At 38.4% G+C, this 21782-nt stretch overlaps 1 protein-coding gene across 7 annotated transcripts in view; it reads left to right on the top strand.

Annotated features, from left to right (window-relative positions):
- The window catches only part of rbfox3a (RNA binding fox-1 homolog 3a), a 585838-nt gene that overhangs the window by 543644 nt on the left and 20412 nt on the right, over positions 1 to 21782 (top strand). For 6 of the 7 annotated variants that reach the window (XM_061755991.1, XM_061755992.1, XM_061755995.1 and 3 more), the window contains 7 exons: positions 2727 to 2780; positions 3966 to 4058; positions 7246 to 7306; positions 9800 to 9853; positions 19225 to 19357; positions 19973 to 20015; positions 20172 to 20236. In XM_061755991.1, coding sequence (XP_061611975.1) covers positions 2727 to 2780; positions 3966 to 4058; positions 7246 to 7306; positions 9800 to 9853; positions 19225 to 19357; positions 19973 to 20015; positions 20172 to 20236 — 503 coding nt within the window. The remainder of the gene's footprint in view (positions 1 to 2726; positions 2781 to 3965; positions 4059 to 7245; positions 7307 to 9799; positions 9854 to 19224; positions 19358 to 19972; positions 20016 to 20171; positions 20237 to 21782) is intronic. The other variant, XM_061755993.1, reaches the window with a different exon arrangement.

The following is a 21782-nucleotide window of genomic DNA, read 5'->3' as shown; positions in this document are numbered from 1 at the left end:
TTTTGTCTGATCTGTGACACACACATACGCAACACTATATTTGATCGAATGATTCCAAAGATTGTTCTATTTAACTCTAAGAATACATTTGATCCGAACGTGTCCATATGGAATCAAATGTCCATATGACTTCAAATTAAATAATACATTGATTTTCTGTACATAAATGTTGCATGTGAAATTGTTGGTAGATAGCTTTAATTTTTAGGGCTGGCGCTGTGACCTTGCCTTTGCTCTGTGGTCTGCACCATCTTTATTTATTTATTGAAATAAACTGTGATTCAAGGTCTAGTTATGCAGAATGCAAGGCTGCGTATTACCATATTTTCTGGCAAGGTTAGTGCTCAACATGAACTCATGAGTGTAGTTCCAAGACATCATCAAACTCAGATCTCCAAACAATTACCACTACATTTCAGTAAACTGAGACAGGGTAGGGCAACCATTGACCTGTTGATGTATACTGTACACTACGGAAGAGAAATTTATGGTTTTATTTGTTTTTATTAGGATGAGTTATAGTCTACTCTGGCATTACAGAGGGCCTTTCTGAAGATACTGTATAGGACTCTCATTCCATAATAAGCAATGTTCTAACAGACAAGTACAACGCCATTTCCTTTCTAATTTTTGTGATCTTTGGGTTTTGGGGAATTGAAGCTGATATCTTTTTTTCCCTTTTTGTGTCAATAGCCGCCTTTAATTTTGCAACATTCATATCTGATTGGCATCTAATAGAAATCATTTTGCCAGTGAAAGTGTAGTCCATGAGTAACATGATTAGGAAGTGGACGAATTTTGTAGAAATCTTGATGTAGATGCATTTAGGATAACTTTCATATTATCACCAAGTTGTATTGCTGGAATGAATTAGTGTTGAATTAGTAATGTAAAAGTGAATTATAGGGTATTGTATGTCACTCTGCTGTGACAATATTATTGAATGTGGTTAAACCTTAGTATTTCCAATAACACCCCTCAGAGAGGCCTCAGGCACTTGGAGCGGTCTGTAGACCAGTTTTCATTTTGACGGCAAATTTTGATTTTGTTTTGAAAAGATTTTGACAAAAATGTGATACTCCCTCTAATGGTTCTTAAATGTCCCATATTCTGCCTTTTTAGACTTCCATAGAGTGACTCTCCAACACGGACTTAATATATAAGTGTCCATTTCATTTAAAAAAAAGCCTTGGATTTGTTATACGGGTGTCCAGACAAGGCCCCTCTGACAGCTACTTCTGTTTGACCCAGTTTTGTATCCGCTTTGTCCATATTTGGCTAAGACCGACCCCTTTCCTCTGATTGGTTGCCTCTGTGTAGAAGACCCATTTGTGAGAGCACACGTATTTGTTAAGTTGACAGCGGTGGCTCGGGGGCGGAAAGGGAAGGCAGAGATCTTCGCTAGTGACATCGATAAGCTCAAAATTCGAATGACCTTCTTTCAGGCCTCTCGGCAGAAAAACATCTGGAACTCAGGAATTCGCAGACGATAATTAATTCATATTTCATGTTTACTTAGGCACCAGAGAGACAATATTACCCAAATACCAGAAAATATTACCTCTCTAAAAAAATCTCTGGCAGACATTACCGTCTTGTTTTTATTCATTGTTGAAAATGTCAATACATATCGTTTTCAGCTTCGTCTTCGGAAATGCATAAAAGTAGTTTTGTCAGAAAAAATATCATTGCCTATTACTATGATGAAAAATTATTTGTCAACAAAATTTACACAGCTGTGAACAGCTGGTCAGCTTTATAACCATAATCAGACATTGTTGCTTTCCTATTATTTCCAAAATAAAACAAGATGTGGTTACTAACCCTTACATCGGTTAAAGAACAAAAAAGATACACAGGGTGTCCTCAGTTTACGTCGGTACAGACTGACGTTTCGAGGCTACGGACAACTCAAATGAACTATTCACATGGCACAAAATTCAAATTCATCCTGTCTGACTCTAATACTGCATTAGCGTTGGTTAGTGATAGTACAATGCGTTACAACTTATGTGCATATTTGTAATTCGGGTTACGTCACCCGTCGAAGAATTGGAACTTCATCCCTGAATACAGTGTATTCACTGATATTGCATAGCTGTTCTGGCATATTTATTGTTAACGTCTATTATTAATAAACATAAGTTGCCTAATATGTATGATTTAGAGTTATGAAATAATTACTATGTAATTACAATTAGGAATGCGTTCAATGAGGACAAGAACATACAGGATGATTCCAACAGAAACGGTTTTCTCCTAAGTGAAAATTTAAAATACTCTTAGTCTAATTGTGTTTTATCTAAAGCGGAAAAGAAGCATAAGATGATGGGGATCATTAAGCTCAGTGGTGTGTGCCAATACATTGCACAGCTATAGCATCTGCCTTAGTAATGTTCATTAACAGCATATAGCCTTTCGCGCCAATACACACACATGCACATATAAAGCCATCTTTATCACCCCAACAGAGCAAACACAGCATTAAATGGCATTGAGCTTAAATGGGTGTTTTAATAATCTAATTGTCAGGTCAAGAGGAGTTTGATCATTTAGAGGACTGAATACTTGCATACTCGACCATTTAATGAAGAAAAGTTTCAAGAAAAAAAACTGTGCAGCATTTTGGGGATTTCATTTTGTATTCTGTGTGGGAGATTACTGCCAACATTCTAATGATCCCTTCCTGTGTTCCCTCCTTTTCCTCCCCTTCTTGTCTTCAACAGCAATTTGGCAAGATTTTAGACGTGGAGATTATCTTTAACGAGCGAGGCTCCAAGGTACGTAAACATAGCGTTGTACAATATACTGTATATTTTTTGTATTTCTTCTCACTTTAGTCAGTATGCCCTGTCTGCATTTTCTCTCACACAACCCCTCCGCTGTCTTCACAACTCTCTTTCACTCTGTGTAAGGGTAATTACGAAGTTATCAGTTCCAATTGCCTCCAGGCAGCTCTTACACGTTCCCCGCCTGCCATACATTGAGACCTCTGCTCAACTGCCTCCTCTTATCTTAGTGCTGACATCAGGCTGCTCACAGTATGCAAACACACACTGTCTTGCCTAGTTAACTTCCCGACCTATAGCAGCAGGAGATAAACGCAAATTGTCGGAGGCGCAAAGATGGAGCCTATCAAATAAACAAATTCAGCCTCACCAGCTGTCAATGTCGTGGGACATGTGGGAGTCTGACAAAGGTATTTGGTTGGCCAAGAATACAGCGAAGGCCATTGGCCAACAATTTACTACAGATTTCTGGATATGCTTTTGACTGTTATGAGGTTTGATAATTACAAAATATATTGTGTCATATAAGCAGTAGTGGAGTATTTATGTAATGTAAATGAATATTTATTATATGTGAGCAGTTTTATGCAATGTTTATTCTCAAGTCAAAAATAGAATAGCAAAAATATTTCAAAATGTAGATTTTTTTCTTTAAATGAACAGTTATCTAATTAAGCAGGAAAAAATAATTTGTATTTTTTTCTTTTTCCTGTTTGCAGTTCCCTTAACATGTACACATCCTGTCAAAATAAGGCCTCTTGAGCTTGTAAAACAATAGGAATGCGTTGTGGCTTGTAGTGTCACAAGACTTCTGATTGGTTGAGATTCTCATAAAGCACAACTGCTCAACCTGTACTGCTTGAGGGTGTGCTCACGCTTTTGTCTAGTTCTGCTGGGTCCAATAGTTTCTATAAATGTATTTTCAATGGGGAATGAAAAGACAGAACTGAGAATAAAAACTGTCACACATAAAGTGATGGTGTTGATGTTTATTTTCATATAGTAGTTGTGTGTAATGTCCTGTTTTCCCAACTTCCTAGCCTCCAGTTCCAAGTCATTTTCTAACCTCCAGGCTTCTCACCTCTGCTTTGTCTTTTTCCTCTTATTTTATTTTTTCCTCACTTCCGTCCTTCATCCTTTTTTTTTTTTTTTTACCTCACTTCCTGGCAACTGCAGGGCTTTGGGTTTGTAACATTTGAAACAACTACAGATGCTGATCGCGCACGGGAGAAACTAAATGGTACAATCGTAGAGGGACGCAAAATAGAGGTGCCTGTCTTTTTTCCTCTCTGTTTTTGCCTTCTGCCCCCACCCCTCTTCTACCTCCCTTTCTTGTATCCTCCTCCTCCCACCCCTGACTCTGTCTTTCCTTTTTCCTTCTGCCTGAAGTTTCCTGCAATACCTTCCCTCTCTTCCATTCATCTCGTGTCTTCCACCTGCCTGCTGCACCTTGAACGCTGCATGCTGAAGCCTGATCTGACCTGTAAGTGTTTGTGACAAAGACAGAGAAAGATAAAGAACGATTCAGCGACATTTGAGTGTTTTCCCGTGTTTTGACACAAACAATAAATACTACTTTGCTCATGACGGATTGCGGCATGTGTGTTTGTGTGTGCATGCGCACGGAATAACATCAGTTTGTTTTGGGGGAAGTTAAAAATAAAGCAATCTACTTTCAATCAACAAAGCGTGGTTAGATATCAGACAATGGGCCTTTTAACTTTTGTGTCTTTTGTGTACAATTTAAATCAAAAGATTTGAGTTGTTTTTTTAACTTTTTGCTCTGTACAGCCGTGAAAACAGTGGTAAAGTGTAATAACTAATTTACTGTTAAATAGGAGCATTTGTTAACTGACAAAGACATGGTTGGAAGATTTAAAAAAAAGACAACCCAGTGAAACCAAAATACACACCTGTGATATAACATGATGACCACTATAAAGCAAGGGATCCATGACAGACATGATTTTTTTCCCACTTATCATTCTGTTATTTTGAAGTACATCCATCCATCCATTCTCAACACTGCTTATCCTGTTCAGGGTCGCAGGGCGCTGGAGCCTATCCCAGCTGACTTCGGGCGAAAGGCGGACTACCCTGAACTGGTCGCCAGTCAGTCACAGGGCACATATAGACACAGAAAACCATTCGGACTCACATTCACACAGTCACTGAGTGGGAACTAAACCCACGCTGCCTGCACCAAAGTCACGCGAGTGTACCACTACACCATCAGTGACTATTTTGAAGTACAATCAAAATAAATCGTTTCTATAAATGCGATCAAAATCATGATATGCTTTTTTCAGGAAAATTTAGGAGGAAAAATTACTTTAAGTTCTGTTTCGTCAATTTACAATTTATTTATATGAATAGAAGGAGTTTTATTGTGCTGTTTTACTTGTAGGAGTAATTTCGATAGTGTCTCATTTCCTGTTCCTGGTTGCCATTCGAAAAGCTGAGTAGCGTGGCTGGCATATGCAAATTTTTGAATTGGCCTAAAGGCAAAAATGAATAACCATTCATGCACTTCAAAGCAGTTTAAACTCTCATCTTTTTGGGATTTGGAGTTGTTTTTTTACTACACTATGTGCAAGCGCTAAATTACGTGTTCACTTTAACAGATCACGGAGACTGCCGTATTTAAAAGACGGTTTTGCACTTATAGCACTCATGGTTTTAACCATGTAAAATTTGGGAGAGCACTGCAAGCACAAATTGAATTTTGAAGTGACAGGAATGGAAGTGTTATTGGAAGAGGCAAACAAGCATATTACTGAGTTCGGCCTGGTACACACATATGGATTTTTCACATCTTAAAGGATTTTTTTTATCTGCTACAGACCCCAGACGAAGATACAAAATCAGGGATTTAACAGTTTTGGTCGTATTTTGTGTGGTGTTCTCGGATAATCTAGACACAGAACACCACACACATAAAGATTCTCTTCCACCACCAAACTAGAAACAAGTCCTCTGAGGCAGAAATATTGAACAAATCCACTCTTAACACACCTCGGACAAAATTGTGACAAAAACAGCCCGATTGTCTTTGTGTGCGTACCAGGCCTCACAGGAACGAAATCTATCGCTTCGATAATGTTGAGGAAGCCAGCATCGATCATAAAAGCTGTGTTTTGTTGGATTTAACTCGTCCCAAGTGCATGGGAATTGGATGCATGTGCTCATTCTTTGTAACTTGTTTAAAACTTCAGACAGCAAACCTGAAAAATTGCTCCGGGAGAGGCCCATCCATTTTCAACACCGCTTATCCTGGTTAGGGTCGCGGGAGCCTATCCCAGCTGACTTCAGGCGAAAGGCGGACTACACCCTGAACTGGTCGCCAGTCAGTCACAGGGCACATATAGACACGGACAACCATTCATACTCACATTCACACCGTCACTGAGTGGGAACTCAACCCACGCTGCCTGCACCAAAGTCAGGCGAGTGTACCGCTACACCGCTCCGGGAGAGGCCAGCACCAATTGTCGTATCGCACTACAGTGACCCTCATGCAAGGAATTTTGTCATAGGTGATATGGCATGGCTCTTCCTTGTGACTGGCTCCAAGTCAGCCCTGAGATCTTACAGAAGCTCCAAAATTGCTTTGCTGAATAGATGTCGTGATAATTATTGTTTGTGGCATTTCAACAGTGTTTCCACGAGCAGAAACGAGCCGTTCTTCACCTCTCATTTTGCCAATGCTCGTCTTCACTACATTACCCGCAGTCATCGTTACGCACAGCAGTTTCCCTTTACACCTGCCTTTCAGATGTGGTATTTAAAGATGCAATATCAGCCACCACAATTCGTTTTAGGTTTGATAAATCGCATTGCGCTTTCTCAATTAATCTGTTGCATCTATTCCTCACAATATTTTGCCTGTTCAGATAGAAATGTAGAAATGCAATAAAATGAACTGCGCCATCATTTTTCCTGTTGGGTAGACGCGTTCCTGGGTGCTGCCGGTTTGAAAATCAGCTTCCACCATCCATTTTCCGTGAGCAATTAATTAATTAACTCGTGGATTTTTACAGGGCTTGATCCCTATCCCCCACTATTTGCAGGGTAACGCTGTATAGGTATATATTTTTTTATTTATTTGTATTTTTGTTAGACTGACTGATCTTGGATCGAATTGAAATAACTTGAAATTTGTATGTTTTTAAAATTACTCTTTTAAAACTGTGATCCCTGCAAGATTCTGAAGATTGGTGATTACATTTTCTAACCAGTCATTTCAATTTTTTTTATGCATTGTCTATCTATGTGCAAATGTTAGGTTTTGTTTTTTTCTTTTTATATGAAAGAATGTATACAAAAATCTAACTGTTGACTTGACTGCATGTAGCCTGACTTGTATTATGCAGCATGGAGAGTGGTTATGATGGGGTACATACTGTACTGTATATCCAGCTTTGCCTAATACTAAACTCTGCCTGCCTGCTGACAGGTCAATAACGCCACAGCAAGAGTAATGACCAACAAAAAAGTGGCAAACCCTTACGCAAACGGTAAGATGTCACCTTTATTTGTATGTCTGTATGCTCATTTGTTCTTTCAATTAGTGCCAGGTGTTGTTTAGTGGTTGCAAACACACAGCAACAGACCTTTTGGTTATTCATCAAAAGGTAGGGAAACCCAAGTCTACCAAGTAAATTCACTTTTGTAATGGAAAGGAAACAAAAGCTGAACATGCATCATCCTTTGACTTTAGCTGAATGAAATGCATATTTATCAGAGAGAATGCGAAATCCATATTTGTCTTAGAGAATGTAGTTTGAAATATCACATAAATAGCAAAGTGCAGGCATAAGTTAATGGCAATAGAAAGACGAGAAAGAAAAACTGGAGCTAGAAGGGTAAACGAATACAGCAGACTGGCACTCAGTGGTGTCGAGACCTCTGCCTCTGTCAGTGCAAAATATCAAGCTAATAATAATAATAATAATAATGGAGCTTTTGTTTGTTTATCCAGCTGTTTGTTAGTTTGCAGAATACTTTTCGATTCATGGCAGATGACAATTTTACTTCTTTTTTTTTCTATTTATGGATGCTGTGGACGTTCCATAAATGGCATAGTGACTAAAACCACAAAAATGTATCTGTACCTTTATCTTCATCATCCTTTTGGATAGTCATAATGAGCAAACCAATGAGTTGAATTGATTGTTGATTAATCACATCTTTAAGCTGTTGATTTATCGTGCCTTAAAGCAATCGAAGCAACATGGATTCCACTTGGGGCTCAGGTGGTAAAGTGATTGTCTGAACCCAAGTTCCCTTGTGACCATGTCGAAGCATTTTTGAGCAAGACACTGAACCCCCATTTGCTCCTGCTGCTATGTCATCAGTGTATGAATGAGTTTTTACTTTCCTATCATAACTCCAAGTATTGAATATTTCACCATGACGTCACACGCACTTCCGGGTGGCAAAAGCCCAACTTAACTTCAATGGTACCACTAGTACACAAACCCTTTTGTCATTTGACCAAGGCAGAGCGATGGAAAAAAACAGAGTAGCTGGCTTCAATCATGATGTTGGTCTCCTTCTTTACCCCCGTAATTTGAATGTGGGAAGTGTCAGGTGAAAAGAAGATAGTCATGTGAGGTAAACTGCTTTGACGGGGGAGACGGAATGCTGGCCATAATTTGCGTACATTTCAACAGCTAAATTGATTCAAATGTAGATGTGGTAGAAATCCAGCCAGACTGTTCAATCTGTTGTTCGGATTAATGGCAGATGTGATCTTTTGACACTCATGTGTATACACAGGCCAGGTTAGCCATTATGTTTTGTTAAATTACTCAAAGACGCATCCAATGTTCGCTTCACAGTCTGTTTCACCGCTTTTCTTAGTACAACTATTTATGATATCCACACAATTTATCCTCCTCACCGACAGGTTCCCCTGGATTATTTAGATTGTTGCTTTTCTGCCACCTGGAAGTATCCTGGTGCCTACTGTTCACAAACATTATGCAATTGACTGTACTGCATATTGCGTGACGAGGTGAATGATGTGTGGGTGTGAAAGTGTTTTGAGTGCCGTGAGCACTCTGTAATAGTAATTATAAATGTAATCCTCAAAATGGATGGATGGAAATTCAGGTAACATAGCCCCACAATGAGGAAGTAATATAATACAACAATAATAATTTGACTTTATAACGGTAAAGACACACCTCACTAATTTCCTTTTGAAAAGCCATTAATTTTACTTATCTATGTATTTAAATTATTGTCAGTCGTTATTATTTAGAAAGTATTAATTGTTGCTTCAAAAAAAAAATTCTAAGAAAAAACATTTATTTTTCACACTTTTAATGCCAAAATGTCTTTACCGTTATGTGTTCCAAATGAAGTTTGTTTCCTGAAGATGCTAATTACATTTTTGGATATACAGAATTTTTCTCCCATTGCGTAATATATCTTTTCCATGAAAACTAACACGAATGCATCTTAGTGTCTTCAGTGTTCCTTTTTGGGGGGGTTCTTTTTCTATTGATCCTTCTTCGCCACTTAAGCTGTCTTTACCGTTAATGCCACTGGAGAAAGCCTCATTATGTTGTTGCAATAGACCAGAGGGATCTGTGAGCTGAAGTGCCAGGATGAGGGCACCAGACTCTGTCGCCCGAAAATCCAATCGATTTCTTATATCGCTTATTCTCATTAGGTTTGTAGGTGAGTTGGAGAAAATCACAGGGCACATACAGACTAACAACCATTCATACTTACACTTCTGGACTATTTAGTCATGAACCTAACATGCATGTTTTTTGAATGCGGAAGGAAGCTTGAGTACCTGGAGAAAACCCACACAAGCATGTGAAAAACATGCAAAACTCCACACAAGAAACCATGAGCCTAGATAGGAACCGCAAATCATCCGAACAAATCCTGTTTCGTCCACAATACTCACTGTGTGTGTGTGTGTGTGTGTGTGTGTGTGTGTTTGTGTGTGTGTGTGTGCGTGTTTGTGCGTGCCTGTTTGTTCATTGCAGGCTGGAAGTTGAATCCAGTGGTTGGAGCAGTGTATGGTCCTGAATTTTATGCAGGTAAGAAAAAGCTCAAATAAGCAACTTTATTTAACAGCATAAAGAATGTATTTTTTTATATCCTGTATGTACATTTACCTGTGTTGCATGAAGGACATGTCTGACTATATGCACTGGACTGATGGTATAATGCAATGACTGAATTCCATAGAGGTGCCTGTGTGGCTGCACCGAGTTATTTGTGTAAGTGCAGTTTTAAATAGCGGCTTGGTTTCATGTGATGCGACTGTTCGCTCACCATAAATGTACTCCTTTTTGCTCATTAGTTGAAATCTGTTCATTTCTAGACAAGTTTACAGCACCCCTCTAAATAACTGTTCTGACAGAGAGAGGCCATCCATCTTTTTATTTCTCCCCCACTCCCTCCCTTCTCCCCACTTTTCTGCCCCTGTCCCAGTAGATGTACACTAATCTACTGTATCCCTTATTCCACCAACCCAAACAAGCAACAGAGCATGAAGAGATGACCTCCTCCCAATACAAACAGGGTAATCTTTCATTTAGTCCCCAAATTCCACACATGGCAAGCACATCACAGAACAAATTATTCTAGTATAAGTGCAATGTATACTGTATAAAGTAAGTAATGTAACATACATAAATGAGAAAAAGCAAGAGCATGTGGTGAATGCAGGCTTGGCGCACAGAAATATTCCAAGACATCATACTTTTCATTTTAAATGACTGTACTTAGATTAGCGGCACGGTGACCGACTGGTTAGAGCGTCAGCCTCACAGTTCTGAGGACCCGGGTTCAATCCCTGGCCCCGCCTGTGTGGAGTTTGCATGTTCTCCCCGTGCCTGCGTGGGTTTTCTCCGGGCAATCCGGTTGCCTCCCACATCCCAAAAACATGCAGTAATTGGAGACTCTAAATTACCTGTAGGCATCACTGTGAGTGCGAATGGTTGTTTGTTTCTATGTGCCCTGCGATTGGCTGGCAACCAGTTCAGGGTGTACCCCGCCTCCTGCCCGATGATAGCTGGGATAGGCTCCAGCACGCCCGCGACCCTAGTGAGGAGAAGCGGCTCAGAAAATGGATGGATGGATGGATATTTAGATTAAATATTTTAAATTTAAAAATACATTGTTTTGAAAAATTGTCATGCAATATTTCATTGAAAATTGTAAATACATTTGGATGTTAAAAGTTAATGTTACAAGATATCAGATATCACAAAATATTTTTGTTATTTTTTTAATATCACATTAATACTATTAACTTTTTGCTTTATTACAGATAACACCAAGCTGAGTTTTAGATATTGTTTTCTTTAAATGTTTAAATGCTTAGCATATGTTGACCGACATCGCATTAAATTGTTTTTAGAATGCTTGATAAGCAAATGGAAGTACCGTAGCCACCCTCTTCCATTTATTGTTTTTATTTATTTTTTGTGGCCCTCAAGGGGGGAAAAACATTTTTTATAGTCCTGAACTACCGTGTCAGGTTAAAGATTTAAAGATCAAGTCATACAATTAAAAACTTGTCCAAAAGGAAAATATACTTTAAGGTGGCACAAGTTACACAATACTCTGGAAGTAGTGAGATTCCTTCATTGTTGGAAATTGTGTTTTGTTAAATATACGTTTTATTGTGGTTAACTTTTTCAAGTAAATAAAACAATTGTGTGTAAGGCCCCTCAGCGACACAAATCACCTTTGCATCATATCTTTGTTATTAAAGTGAAACCCTGATTTTCGTTTCACACTTAGATGACAGTTAAGGATGGTAAAATGTTCCTGTAAAAAAAATTGTCCAGTTTAAAAAGGTCTTGGGCACCGGAAAACATTATTACTTATATTTGTTTTCCCTATTGAAATATTTGTTTCAAAATCTGAAAAGATCCAAAGTAGACCAGAGTCCTGGAACAGATTGTGTTTGACTTTCGAGGTTACACTGTGTATATACTAGAAGCAGTCTAATGTGAGAATGTTATGTGGCTCTTGACTTGGCTCTCATTGCATTTTATGGCGCTGAAACTTGACTTTTTCTGCTCTGGTAAAATAGAAGTGGCCTTGAAGTGGTGGCAGTGGCTGGCGCGGGGGTGTGTTAAAATTGAAACGGTCTCTAAATGGAGTGTTCTTTGGATTCATGTGTCCGACTCATACACATTCGCAGTCTGGCTTGCTAATTTATAGGATGCTAATGTGCCAAGTGGTCTTAAATGCACCACTAAAGTTTGCCAACCCTAAATGACACCGTATGCTTCCTTCCCTCTCAGGACAAGAGCAAAATGAATAGACAGAATTTTCGAAGGGATGTCAACATAGTAGAAAAAGAGAAACCCAGTCACGCCCCTGTCTGTCTGCCCTCTTCAGTTTTCTTTTTTATACCTCCTTCCAGTCATCAATCAAACCCACCAAGCCTTTTATGCCGATATTATCAGCCAATATGAGTTAACTGGAGATGGATTTGTATCTATATTTACAACTGCCAGTAAATGACAATTAATAAGGGAAGAGGCTGAAGATAAATCTTTCAACCATGTTGTGAGCTTAGTCAATGTATTCCAAAGTTTCTCTGTGCTTATCACAGTTGTTATAGGCTGACTTCAGCAGTTCACGTCATGATGAACGTCGTCGACCGTACACAGTTTATACAGAGTTAAATAAATCTCAGTTGAAATACATTACATCAGCTGCATAACTAATTCTACACATGCAAATGAGATTTCATGTCAATCATACCTGCCGCTTGTGTCGTCAGAATGTGTAATTGCCTCATGCGGAGTTACACTTAGTATTGGTACACACAAGGTATACATAATACAAATATATAATATCTGGACAAAAGTCTCAGGGAGCATCTTTTAATGAATCAGATATTTTCCAAAGGCTATTTGCCATTCGGTCAAGACTGCATCCCATGGCGCGAAACAAGGTTCATAGTGAATGATTTTGGTGTCAAAGAACCTAACTGCCCTGCACACACCTATTGAGACTTCAAGACTAAAAAATATAAACAATATAATAAGACACACTTCAAAATCTCTCCACCCAGAACAGTGGAATCCATTCACTTCTGACACAGTTTCTGTAATAATGAAGTGTCTCAATACTTTTGTCCATATACAGTAATATATACAGTAATAATGCCTGGATCAGACTACAATGTTTTAGTCCCTTTATTGAACTGATTTGATATTATGTCTGGATTTTTAAATCGGGCTGACATATTCTGTCAGGATCGACAAAACTTCTTGAAATATGACATAATCCACAATCAACGATTTGGCCGTACGATACCAAAATGAAATGTCAAGCATGTTTTATTTTTGGGATATCTTTCATGTAGCGTGACATATCAATGAGAACACTCCAACATAGCACCTTGACATTGACCAATAGGATTGTGTCTCACAATGACGCTTAACCTCCATTGGTCGCCGTTGTCAACATCTATTTGCACGCACAAACCAAAGTTTAGCGAAACTTTATAGCATGACTAGACAGGGACGCCGGCATAATGGTTACGTACAAACATTCGTGCTTGCATGAGCTAGCTATCTAGCTAGCTACATGTTGCCTGCTTGTTAGCGGAATTAAAAGTAAGTGAATATTACCTCAAGCTCTCCTTGGAGAAATAGACCAAATCAAACCGTCCTCTCTGGAGCACACAGGGACAATACCACACAATTGTATTCTTCTTTTCCTTTTTTGTATTTTTTTTTTTTGTATTTTTATTAATTTTTTTTTTTACACAAAACATTCCCATAATCAAAACTAGCGCCTCTTTTTTTCTGCCGATTGTTCTTGTTGCCACCATGGAAATGGTTATATCCCGTAGCATTGACACATTTTCAGGTCCTGCCTTCTCTGATATCTTAATTTGACAAGATTAGTCCAATGATCATAAAAAAAAAAAAAAAAACGGGATACGGAATACATCTCGTAGTGTTGACACTGTTCTGACCCAGACACTGAGAAGTATCCTTTCATCACTGGAAGCCAACTTTGTATATATAATAACTGCTGGGTAAAGATTGATTCTACCTGTGTTACTTTATTTGCATTGCACCTTCATCATTGTGCAAATCGTTGCATGATATATCATATAAGCACATTGAAAACCTTTCAGGTTTGTGTTATATAAATGAAGCCTACTTTCCATTTGCCTAATTAGAATTGTAGGGTTGCACTTTGAAAACTTGTTTTATAATTGAAGTGTACGGCTCCCAAGGAATGACATGATCATTACATGCTGGCTGTGTTTGAGAAAGTAATGCTTTAATGTTAAAAAAAAAAAAAGAAAAAGGCAAAGAAAAAAATTGCGGTAGAGGGAGGCACAGTCTGGGTATTCCGACTAGTTTTACTTTATGATGAGAATTAAACTTAAAAATTATCCACATGGAAGTGAAAGTACGTGGAATCAGGACGTCTTCTGGAATAATGATGACTTCATTTAATCTAGTTTGGGGCTGGAGGAAAGCAGGATGTAAAGCAGGATGTAAGGACGATTAATCACTCTTTATCAGACGGCTTTTCCCAGCACCCATCAGCTGAATCGGCCTCCATAAATCCTGGCCAGCTGACAGTGCACTCCATCTCCATTGCTAGGCTTGGCTACAGGTTTATTGTGCGCAAATCCCATTCAGACGAATGACAGATGACCTCCACAGCATACATGTGGTATTAAGTTTTACACACATAACCCAAAACAACCACACACCAATTATATACTAACGTGTGAATTTGTATTAATAAATATCGATTTTAAAAATGTCTCTGGTTATGTTCTTTATTCAGTTCTATCGCATTAGAATTCAGATAATGACTAATTATCTTTTTTTATCTTTTCACTTTACTCTTTTTTTTAACAAGTTATAGTATTGATCGTTATAGAAGTTATGAATGGAACTTCAAATGCATATGGATGTACAGTATGTTTGAGAAGGAAAATATTGTACACTACATAGGCAAAAGGACGATAAAGGAAATTTAAAGCTAATTGATTCACTGTCTTATAGATTTTAGTTTGATGTGTGTTAGTGTTTGACAGTTGCTTGTCACTGCGGCTCTCCAGAACACAACAAATAGATTGAAATGCAAAATTAATAACATGACAAGGAAAGCCTCTCAAGGCTTTTAACACATGCTGTAAAATGTGCAAATGGGAACGCAAACATTATGGATTTTATGTTGTTGTATCATCATTGGTCCAGAGCCAGCCAGCAGTCACCGTCACCTCTATGATTCAATCTGGAGTGATGTCATTTTACTGGTAAATACAGTACATTCGCTGAAAAGAGAATGTTTGGTGTTTGACGTTTTGTCTTTCTGACTGTTTCCAGCGTTAACCCAAAAATCTTTTTAACAAATTACATCTTTGTGAGTGATCACAAGGCATTAAGTAAGTGTTGACTGATAAAATGTTAAGAGCGCAGTCGGTGTATCATCACAGACAAAGTGGGAAGTAATCTCCAAAGCCACATCAAGCTCTACAGTTCAGTTTGGTTCACTTCCATACAGTAAACAATTTTATTGTATCCCCTTGTAAGATATGTGCAAATATTAATATAACTGATCTGTATCATACCGCAAATTGCAAGCGAAAATTACCTGAAGGGTGCAGCTTGACTTACAATATTTCTAATCTTGAAGCAATCTTATCTCATTCTGAACTACAAATGTTAATTCATGCTTTTGTCTCTATGGTCTGCTGACTGACATTTTACTAAGTGTCCCTCACTAGACCTGAAACTAAGCGTGACAGAGCCTTGCAGTGTGTTGTTCACAAATTGTGAAATGCACTTCCGTTTGAACAAAGAGCTGCCACTTCTGTAGACATTTTTAAAAAGCAGTTTAAAACACGTTTAGCAGGCGTTCCGGTAAGTCTTGATTGTTTTGATTTGTTCTTGTTGTTGTTTGTGGTTCTGTATTTTAACCATGTGAAGCACTTTGTACGTCCTTTCTGTGAGAAGTGCTAAATACTGTAACTCAAATGTACAGACTGACTGACAGTCTGACTCACTCACTTTTTGCAGTTCAGTGTAGTGGTCTACCTGACAATTAGAACCAAAGAGGCCTTAATTATAACAAAGAGGCAATTAAGGGTTGTAACAACAGTTTTTGTTTTTTGTTGAATTACTTCCGCAAAGTAAGTAAACCACAATTTACATTTCAAAACGATAGTCCTCCACCTTTTGCTCCTATTATATACAAACAATAATCCATTTTCCGACCTACAGTCCACTAAAGAATGCAATTCACCCAATATATTTGGCACACTGGGATAAAACAGATAAAGATAAACACCAAAACATAGAGCCAACTCCAGAACATACATTATGGTCTACATTTTAATATACAGTATTGGCGTAGTCTGAAAACATGCCTGTTGTTTGTTCCCAATTCATATGTATATGGTCGTTTTCTGCATTTCTTTTTATGGGCCTGTTGGATGTCATGCAAGAGCTCTGCCATGATTTATGGGTTATTACAGCACCACTGTAGAATGCACAAGCCATAGCTCATAGTCATATTACATTCAGATATGTCAAACCGCCACCATCAACACATGTATTCACACCCATGCATCAGCACACAAACACTCGCTAGCACATACACACAGAGTAGAATTAATATAAAGATGGCCCATATTAAGAGAGCAGGGTAAAGAAGGTGGAGGGAGGAAATTGATCTTTAGCGCCAACAGAGTGTTTGCTGGCTGCGTGACATATTAATGCTGTTGTCAGACTCGTTAGGATAAGGCCAAGGCAGAAACAGCAGATTGTAGTGGTTCTCCATCACTCTACTCAGAGAGTAAGAGACAGATGGATGAAGGGGGGGGGGAGAGAGAGAGAGAATTCTGTATACGACCACATGCGCTGAAGCAGGTTGCATTGTTCTAGTATGCGAGGAAGAAGCTGTAGGCCTGATTGCTTTTAACCAGAGCATCTCTCGTCTGTAACGTCACAAGATATGACAACATCCATAAATAGTTTTACAATTGTAATATCAATAATAGAAGTGTTTTAATGCATCATTATGACCTGTCTTGACTGGCAAACAGTCTAAGGGTGTACGCAGCCTCTCGCTGGGATAAGCTCCAACTCACCCATGAGCATGTACATGGATGGATGGTGCCATTTTCATTCAGCCACCGCGTGCTACAGTTTCTAAGCTAAAATACACTTTGACCATATCTACATACTGTAACATGAGTTCTGTATTTTTAAAACCAAATATTTTGTCCACATGCAAACTGTGTTAGCGGTCACCGGTAAGCAGGTGTTATTGTACCACCTGTTCAAAAGTACTTCAAAAGTCTTCAACATGATCTCAAACCATAGGTTAGACAACTGAAACTTGGACCAGTTGTGTTACAACATGTCAAGGACTACAGGCAGGCTATCATAACATTATCAAAATAGCTTTCACAAAGTTCCAACCTGCAAATCTAAAAGGTTCCGTGACCCTGTTTGTAACCCGAGATGTTCGTAAACTGAGGTAATGTTTCCCATTGAAATGAATAGAAATGCAATTAATCTGTTTCAGCCCCAAAACTAAGTTATACTTACCTTTTTATTACTGTATGCTAAAAACAAACATAGTATAATAAAGAAATAAGTAAAAACATACTATTATAAAGAAATATGACACAAAATAAACTGTTTATTGCTCATTAATTTAGGAGGTGAGAAAGGGGAGCAGGACTACAGCTCCTCATTAAAGAAGAGTCTTCTTCCATTATAACGCAGGGAAATTCTTATGAAGGTGTTTTTGTTGATGTTTTTCTGGTGTTGATGTCCCTGGCACTGTCCCAAGTTTTAAACGAAAGGATGGGAACATACATCACACTTGGGACATGTTCAAATAAGACCTGGCTATTATGCGGTTCCTGGCTTTTTTTTTTTTTTTTTTTTTAATTGATCAAAGAGGCTCTGTGAGCCGGTAGCCTGTTACAGTAGCTCTGTTAACATTCTCTTTAATTTGTAATAACCCCCCCCCCCCCCCCCACCCCCTCTCCGTGTTTTACCATGGATTTGTATTCTTATTTTGTTGTGCTAAACCGGTCGCACTTTTACAGCAATTTAGCCGTAATATTTATTGATTGAGAATAGCAGCGCCAGCAGACTTTTTTTCACAGTTTGTTTACAATGCTCACCTGCAACATCGCCGAGCTACTCTGATTCAAACATTGAGTCGGCGTCCCGTCTGTGTGCTTCCCGGAGGAGATATAGAGGGACTCACTGAGGGAAGAGAGCCGGCGCCTAAGCGAGGGAGAGGATCGAGAAGCACAGGAGATTTTTACACCGTTCCTTCCGTTGATCATTATGGGGACCGTGAAGTTACTCGCCAACAAATCGGACAAACTAACAACTGTAGTGAAGAGCTAGTGGGCTAACGGGGAGTGTAGCCTTTTGTCTTCCATGGAGACATGGCTGCTTCCCCCAGCATTCACGTGGTTTATCCGTCACTTCTTTGTGCCCTGGTATTTCGTGGCTGTCATTGCTGCCTGGGTAGCACCTGTCACCCACTCGTCTGAGGGACTTCATCTCTTGTGTGGGGTAAACCTCTGGCACCTGATGACGCTGCCTCGATCTTATGTTTGTTTTATGTTCGATTGTATTTATGTACAGCACTTTGATTCAGCTTCAGGTTTTTTTTAAGTCCTCTATAAATAGAGTTGAGTTCATTTTGCGCCAGCAGTGCTCTCTCAAATGTTCCATGTTGGAAACCTTCAGTGCTACCCAACGCTTTTGCCAACAGCGCACGCAATCTGTTAGAGCAGTCTTTCTCAAAGTGTGGTTGGTATGAGACCTCCCCCTGGTGGTACGTGAAACAATCATCAAATTAAAACTTTGAAATCTGCTCCATGTTAAATCCAGTATAGTACATTTAAGTACAATTCAGTTGTATTCAACATTACATTTGCATTTATTCTTTTAGATCTGTTTGTTTTAAAACATTTATTTAGGTACACATTTTATTAACGTTTTATGTGCAATACATTTTAAATTGAATCATATTTAAAGTATTATTTTTTTTTTTTTCCTATATTTAACCACAGTGTTAATGTTCAAACTGTCTATAATAGTACTGGTGCTTACAATAATATTAACTATACCTTTTAGGAAAAAAACCTCCACCTAGTTTTTGATAAACACATGGGCTACTGTATCTAAATGTTGAACAATGTTTTGGTACTTGAAGAGCCAAGTATTTTTTGAGGCAGTACTTGGTGTAAAAGGTTTGAGAACCACTGTTTAAGAGTGAGTGAACATGCAATTTAGCCCCTGCTGTTTTGGATCTTAGTAAATCTGGTCAGTTTGTATTTTCACCCTGTTTGAACATTGTTGATTTAAAAAAATTGGTGCAACAAATTAAACAACATTGTATTTGTCTGTGCTTTTGTAATTTGTTTCAGTAACAGGGTTTCCATACCCCACCGCAGGAGCAGCAGTGGCCTATAGAGGGGCCCATTTGAGAGGGAGGGGCCGGGCTGTCTATAACACGTTTCGTGCTGCACCACCTCCTCCACCCATACCAGCCTACGGAGCGTGAGTGACATGCATACGTTCACGTGGTGAATAAATGTAATTCAAAAGTATTCAAACGTACAAACACACACACAGAGACACACACACACACACACACATCTAAACCACACACTTGCAGTAATGGGAGAATGGTGAGTGGAAAACAAAAAGGCCACTTTCTAATAGAGCGGAAAATTGCTCTTTGATTCCAGAATGGCCAAATTTGTCTCTTTTTTTTCTAATGTGTCACTCTTTATTCAGCTGTGAATGAACTGCTATGACCTGCCCTGCACACTCCAATGGGCCCACCTCAGTCAGAGCGAGACCTAGTCATGGTGTGTGTGCATGCGTGCGTGCGTGCGTACGGTAGGGAGGGGCAATTTGGAGAGGTTGCTGGTACCGTGCAGCGAAACCATGTTGAAATGATAGGACAAGTCATTTATAATTGAAAACCGTCATCATTTTGTGTGGTGTTGTGTCAAATGTATATACTGTATATAGATACATAGATACATCTGTCTTCCACAATGTCGGTTACAGATATTACTTACTTACCATTTTAAACAATCTGCAATTGTTCCAAAAAAAGTAAATTACAGCTTTTTTAATTAAAGACAAAATCCCTATTTTTGTTAGCAGTGTGGTCTACCAGGATGGATTTTATGGGGCGGAAATATATGTAAGTATATATGTACTTTTTATGAATTATTATTATCTTAAATAAACAAAAATGTCTAAAAATATCTGAAGTATTGAATTAAATGACTGAAGTCGTTTGTTTTATTGTATTCATAAATTTGTAATGTTTTAATGACTTTTTTTTTTCTTTGTTCAGGGCGGATATGCAGCTTACAGATATGCCCAGCCAGCTGCTACTGCTGCAGCTGCATACAGTGACAGGTATGTTAGGCTACGTTTTTCCTGTATGGTCCTGCAGATTTCTGCATTCTGAATCGTTTGCATTCAAATCTTAATCAAAATATCATTGCACCATCACAATCTAAAGGCATGTAATGAGATCAGAAACAGTGTTTACTTCATGACCAGTTTCTCTTGAAACTGTCATTTACATTTACATTTATTGAGAAGTTATATAAAACCAAAACACTTTTACAACTGGGTACTTGATAACCCTTTAATCACAAAAAATATAGTTTTGTCACAGAAATCTCTTCATTAAAGAAAAAGCAACAACCTATGATTTTGTTGGAACATGTCAGGACTCATATGTGAGGTTTGTATTTCAAAATGTAGGTCCTGAACAAAAAAACAAAAAAAAATTGGTTGAGGAGAAGTATTAATCTTAACTGTCCCATTAGGACCCATTGATCCCAAGAAATTGATTTGACCATTAGCTTAAAGTAAAAAAGAATTACTATTATATGTCAAATCCAACAAGTTGTAACAAGTTACAAAAGTAAGACCGGTAGAGTAACTTATTGCCTTTTACCAGGCTTGGGCAAGCTACTTGGAAAGTGGATGTTATTCTACATTAAATGAAACATCACTACATTGAACCATAGAAATGTAGCAAGCTAAACCATAATAAAGCCAGACTAATAAAATGACAATCAAAACTATAATAAAACAACAAAAGTAGCTAAACTACATCAAGGCAATTTGTTTTAATTTTACATCCAACCAACTTACAGTAATAACCAATATAACCTGCAAAAATAATACAGTATATCTGAGTAACATAACCCAAAGTTGTTGTATGCTTTTCAGATACATCTGTCTTGTTATTTTTATTTTCCTCTTCAAATTCCCTTTACACGCGCACAATTTTATTCCAGGGTATTTTTGCCAAAAACATCTTAATAGCTCGTGCTATGTTCGCAGTTGATGTTTGCTGGCTGACTTGTGGTGACTAGCTTAGGTGGCGAGTGTTGCGTTAACTTTGGGAAATACCTCAATTATGTCCTTAAATTTGTGTTCGGCATCTTGGATGTTGACAGGAGCATGCTTTTTGGGGTTGTACCGTAAATATCGGCATGTGGAAATGCTCAGTGAGAACTCGAGAAGTAACAAGGATTTGTTAAGGTATGACCATGGGGATTCACTAAATGTACACATCTCTGCCCCCTCCTCTGCCATTTTCTACAGTTGCGAGCTTTCCATCACGCTCTGCTTTCAGAAAACTCTCAGGCATCTTTTTATACACCATCTAGGGTCCATAGGTCAAACGAAAGAGCTGCATTTAAGATTGAGAAGTATCTGGGGAAATGTTTCTTTCTGGACACTAACACGTAACAACCACACTACTGAGACGTAGTTAAACTAGTAACGCTGCTACTGCCCAACATTGCTTTTTACTGTACTTTCTACTGACCACTAACAAATTAATAATATTGCATTTTTTACTAAACCCGCCAATAGTGTTGTCTGGTTCCAGTGAAGTCTATTATTTTTTTTTAATCTTAATTCAACAAAAGAATGATTACGC

Source organism: Phyllopteryx taeniolatus, chromosome 19 (genome assembly GCF_024500385.1).
Source record: "Phyllopteryx taeniolatus isolate TA_2022b chromosome 19, UOR_Ptae_1.2, whole genome shotgun sequence".
Classification (NCBI taxonomy): Eukaryota; Metazoa; Chordata; class Actinopteri; order Syngnathiformes; family Syngnathidae; genus Phyllopteryx; species Phyllopteryx taeniolatus.
This window is presented reverse-complemented; position numbering and strand designations above follow the sequence as displayed.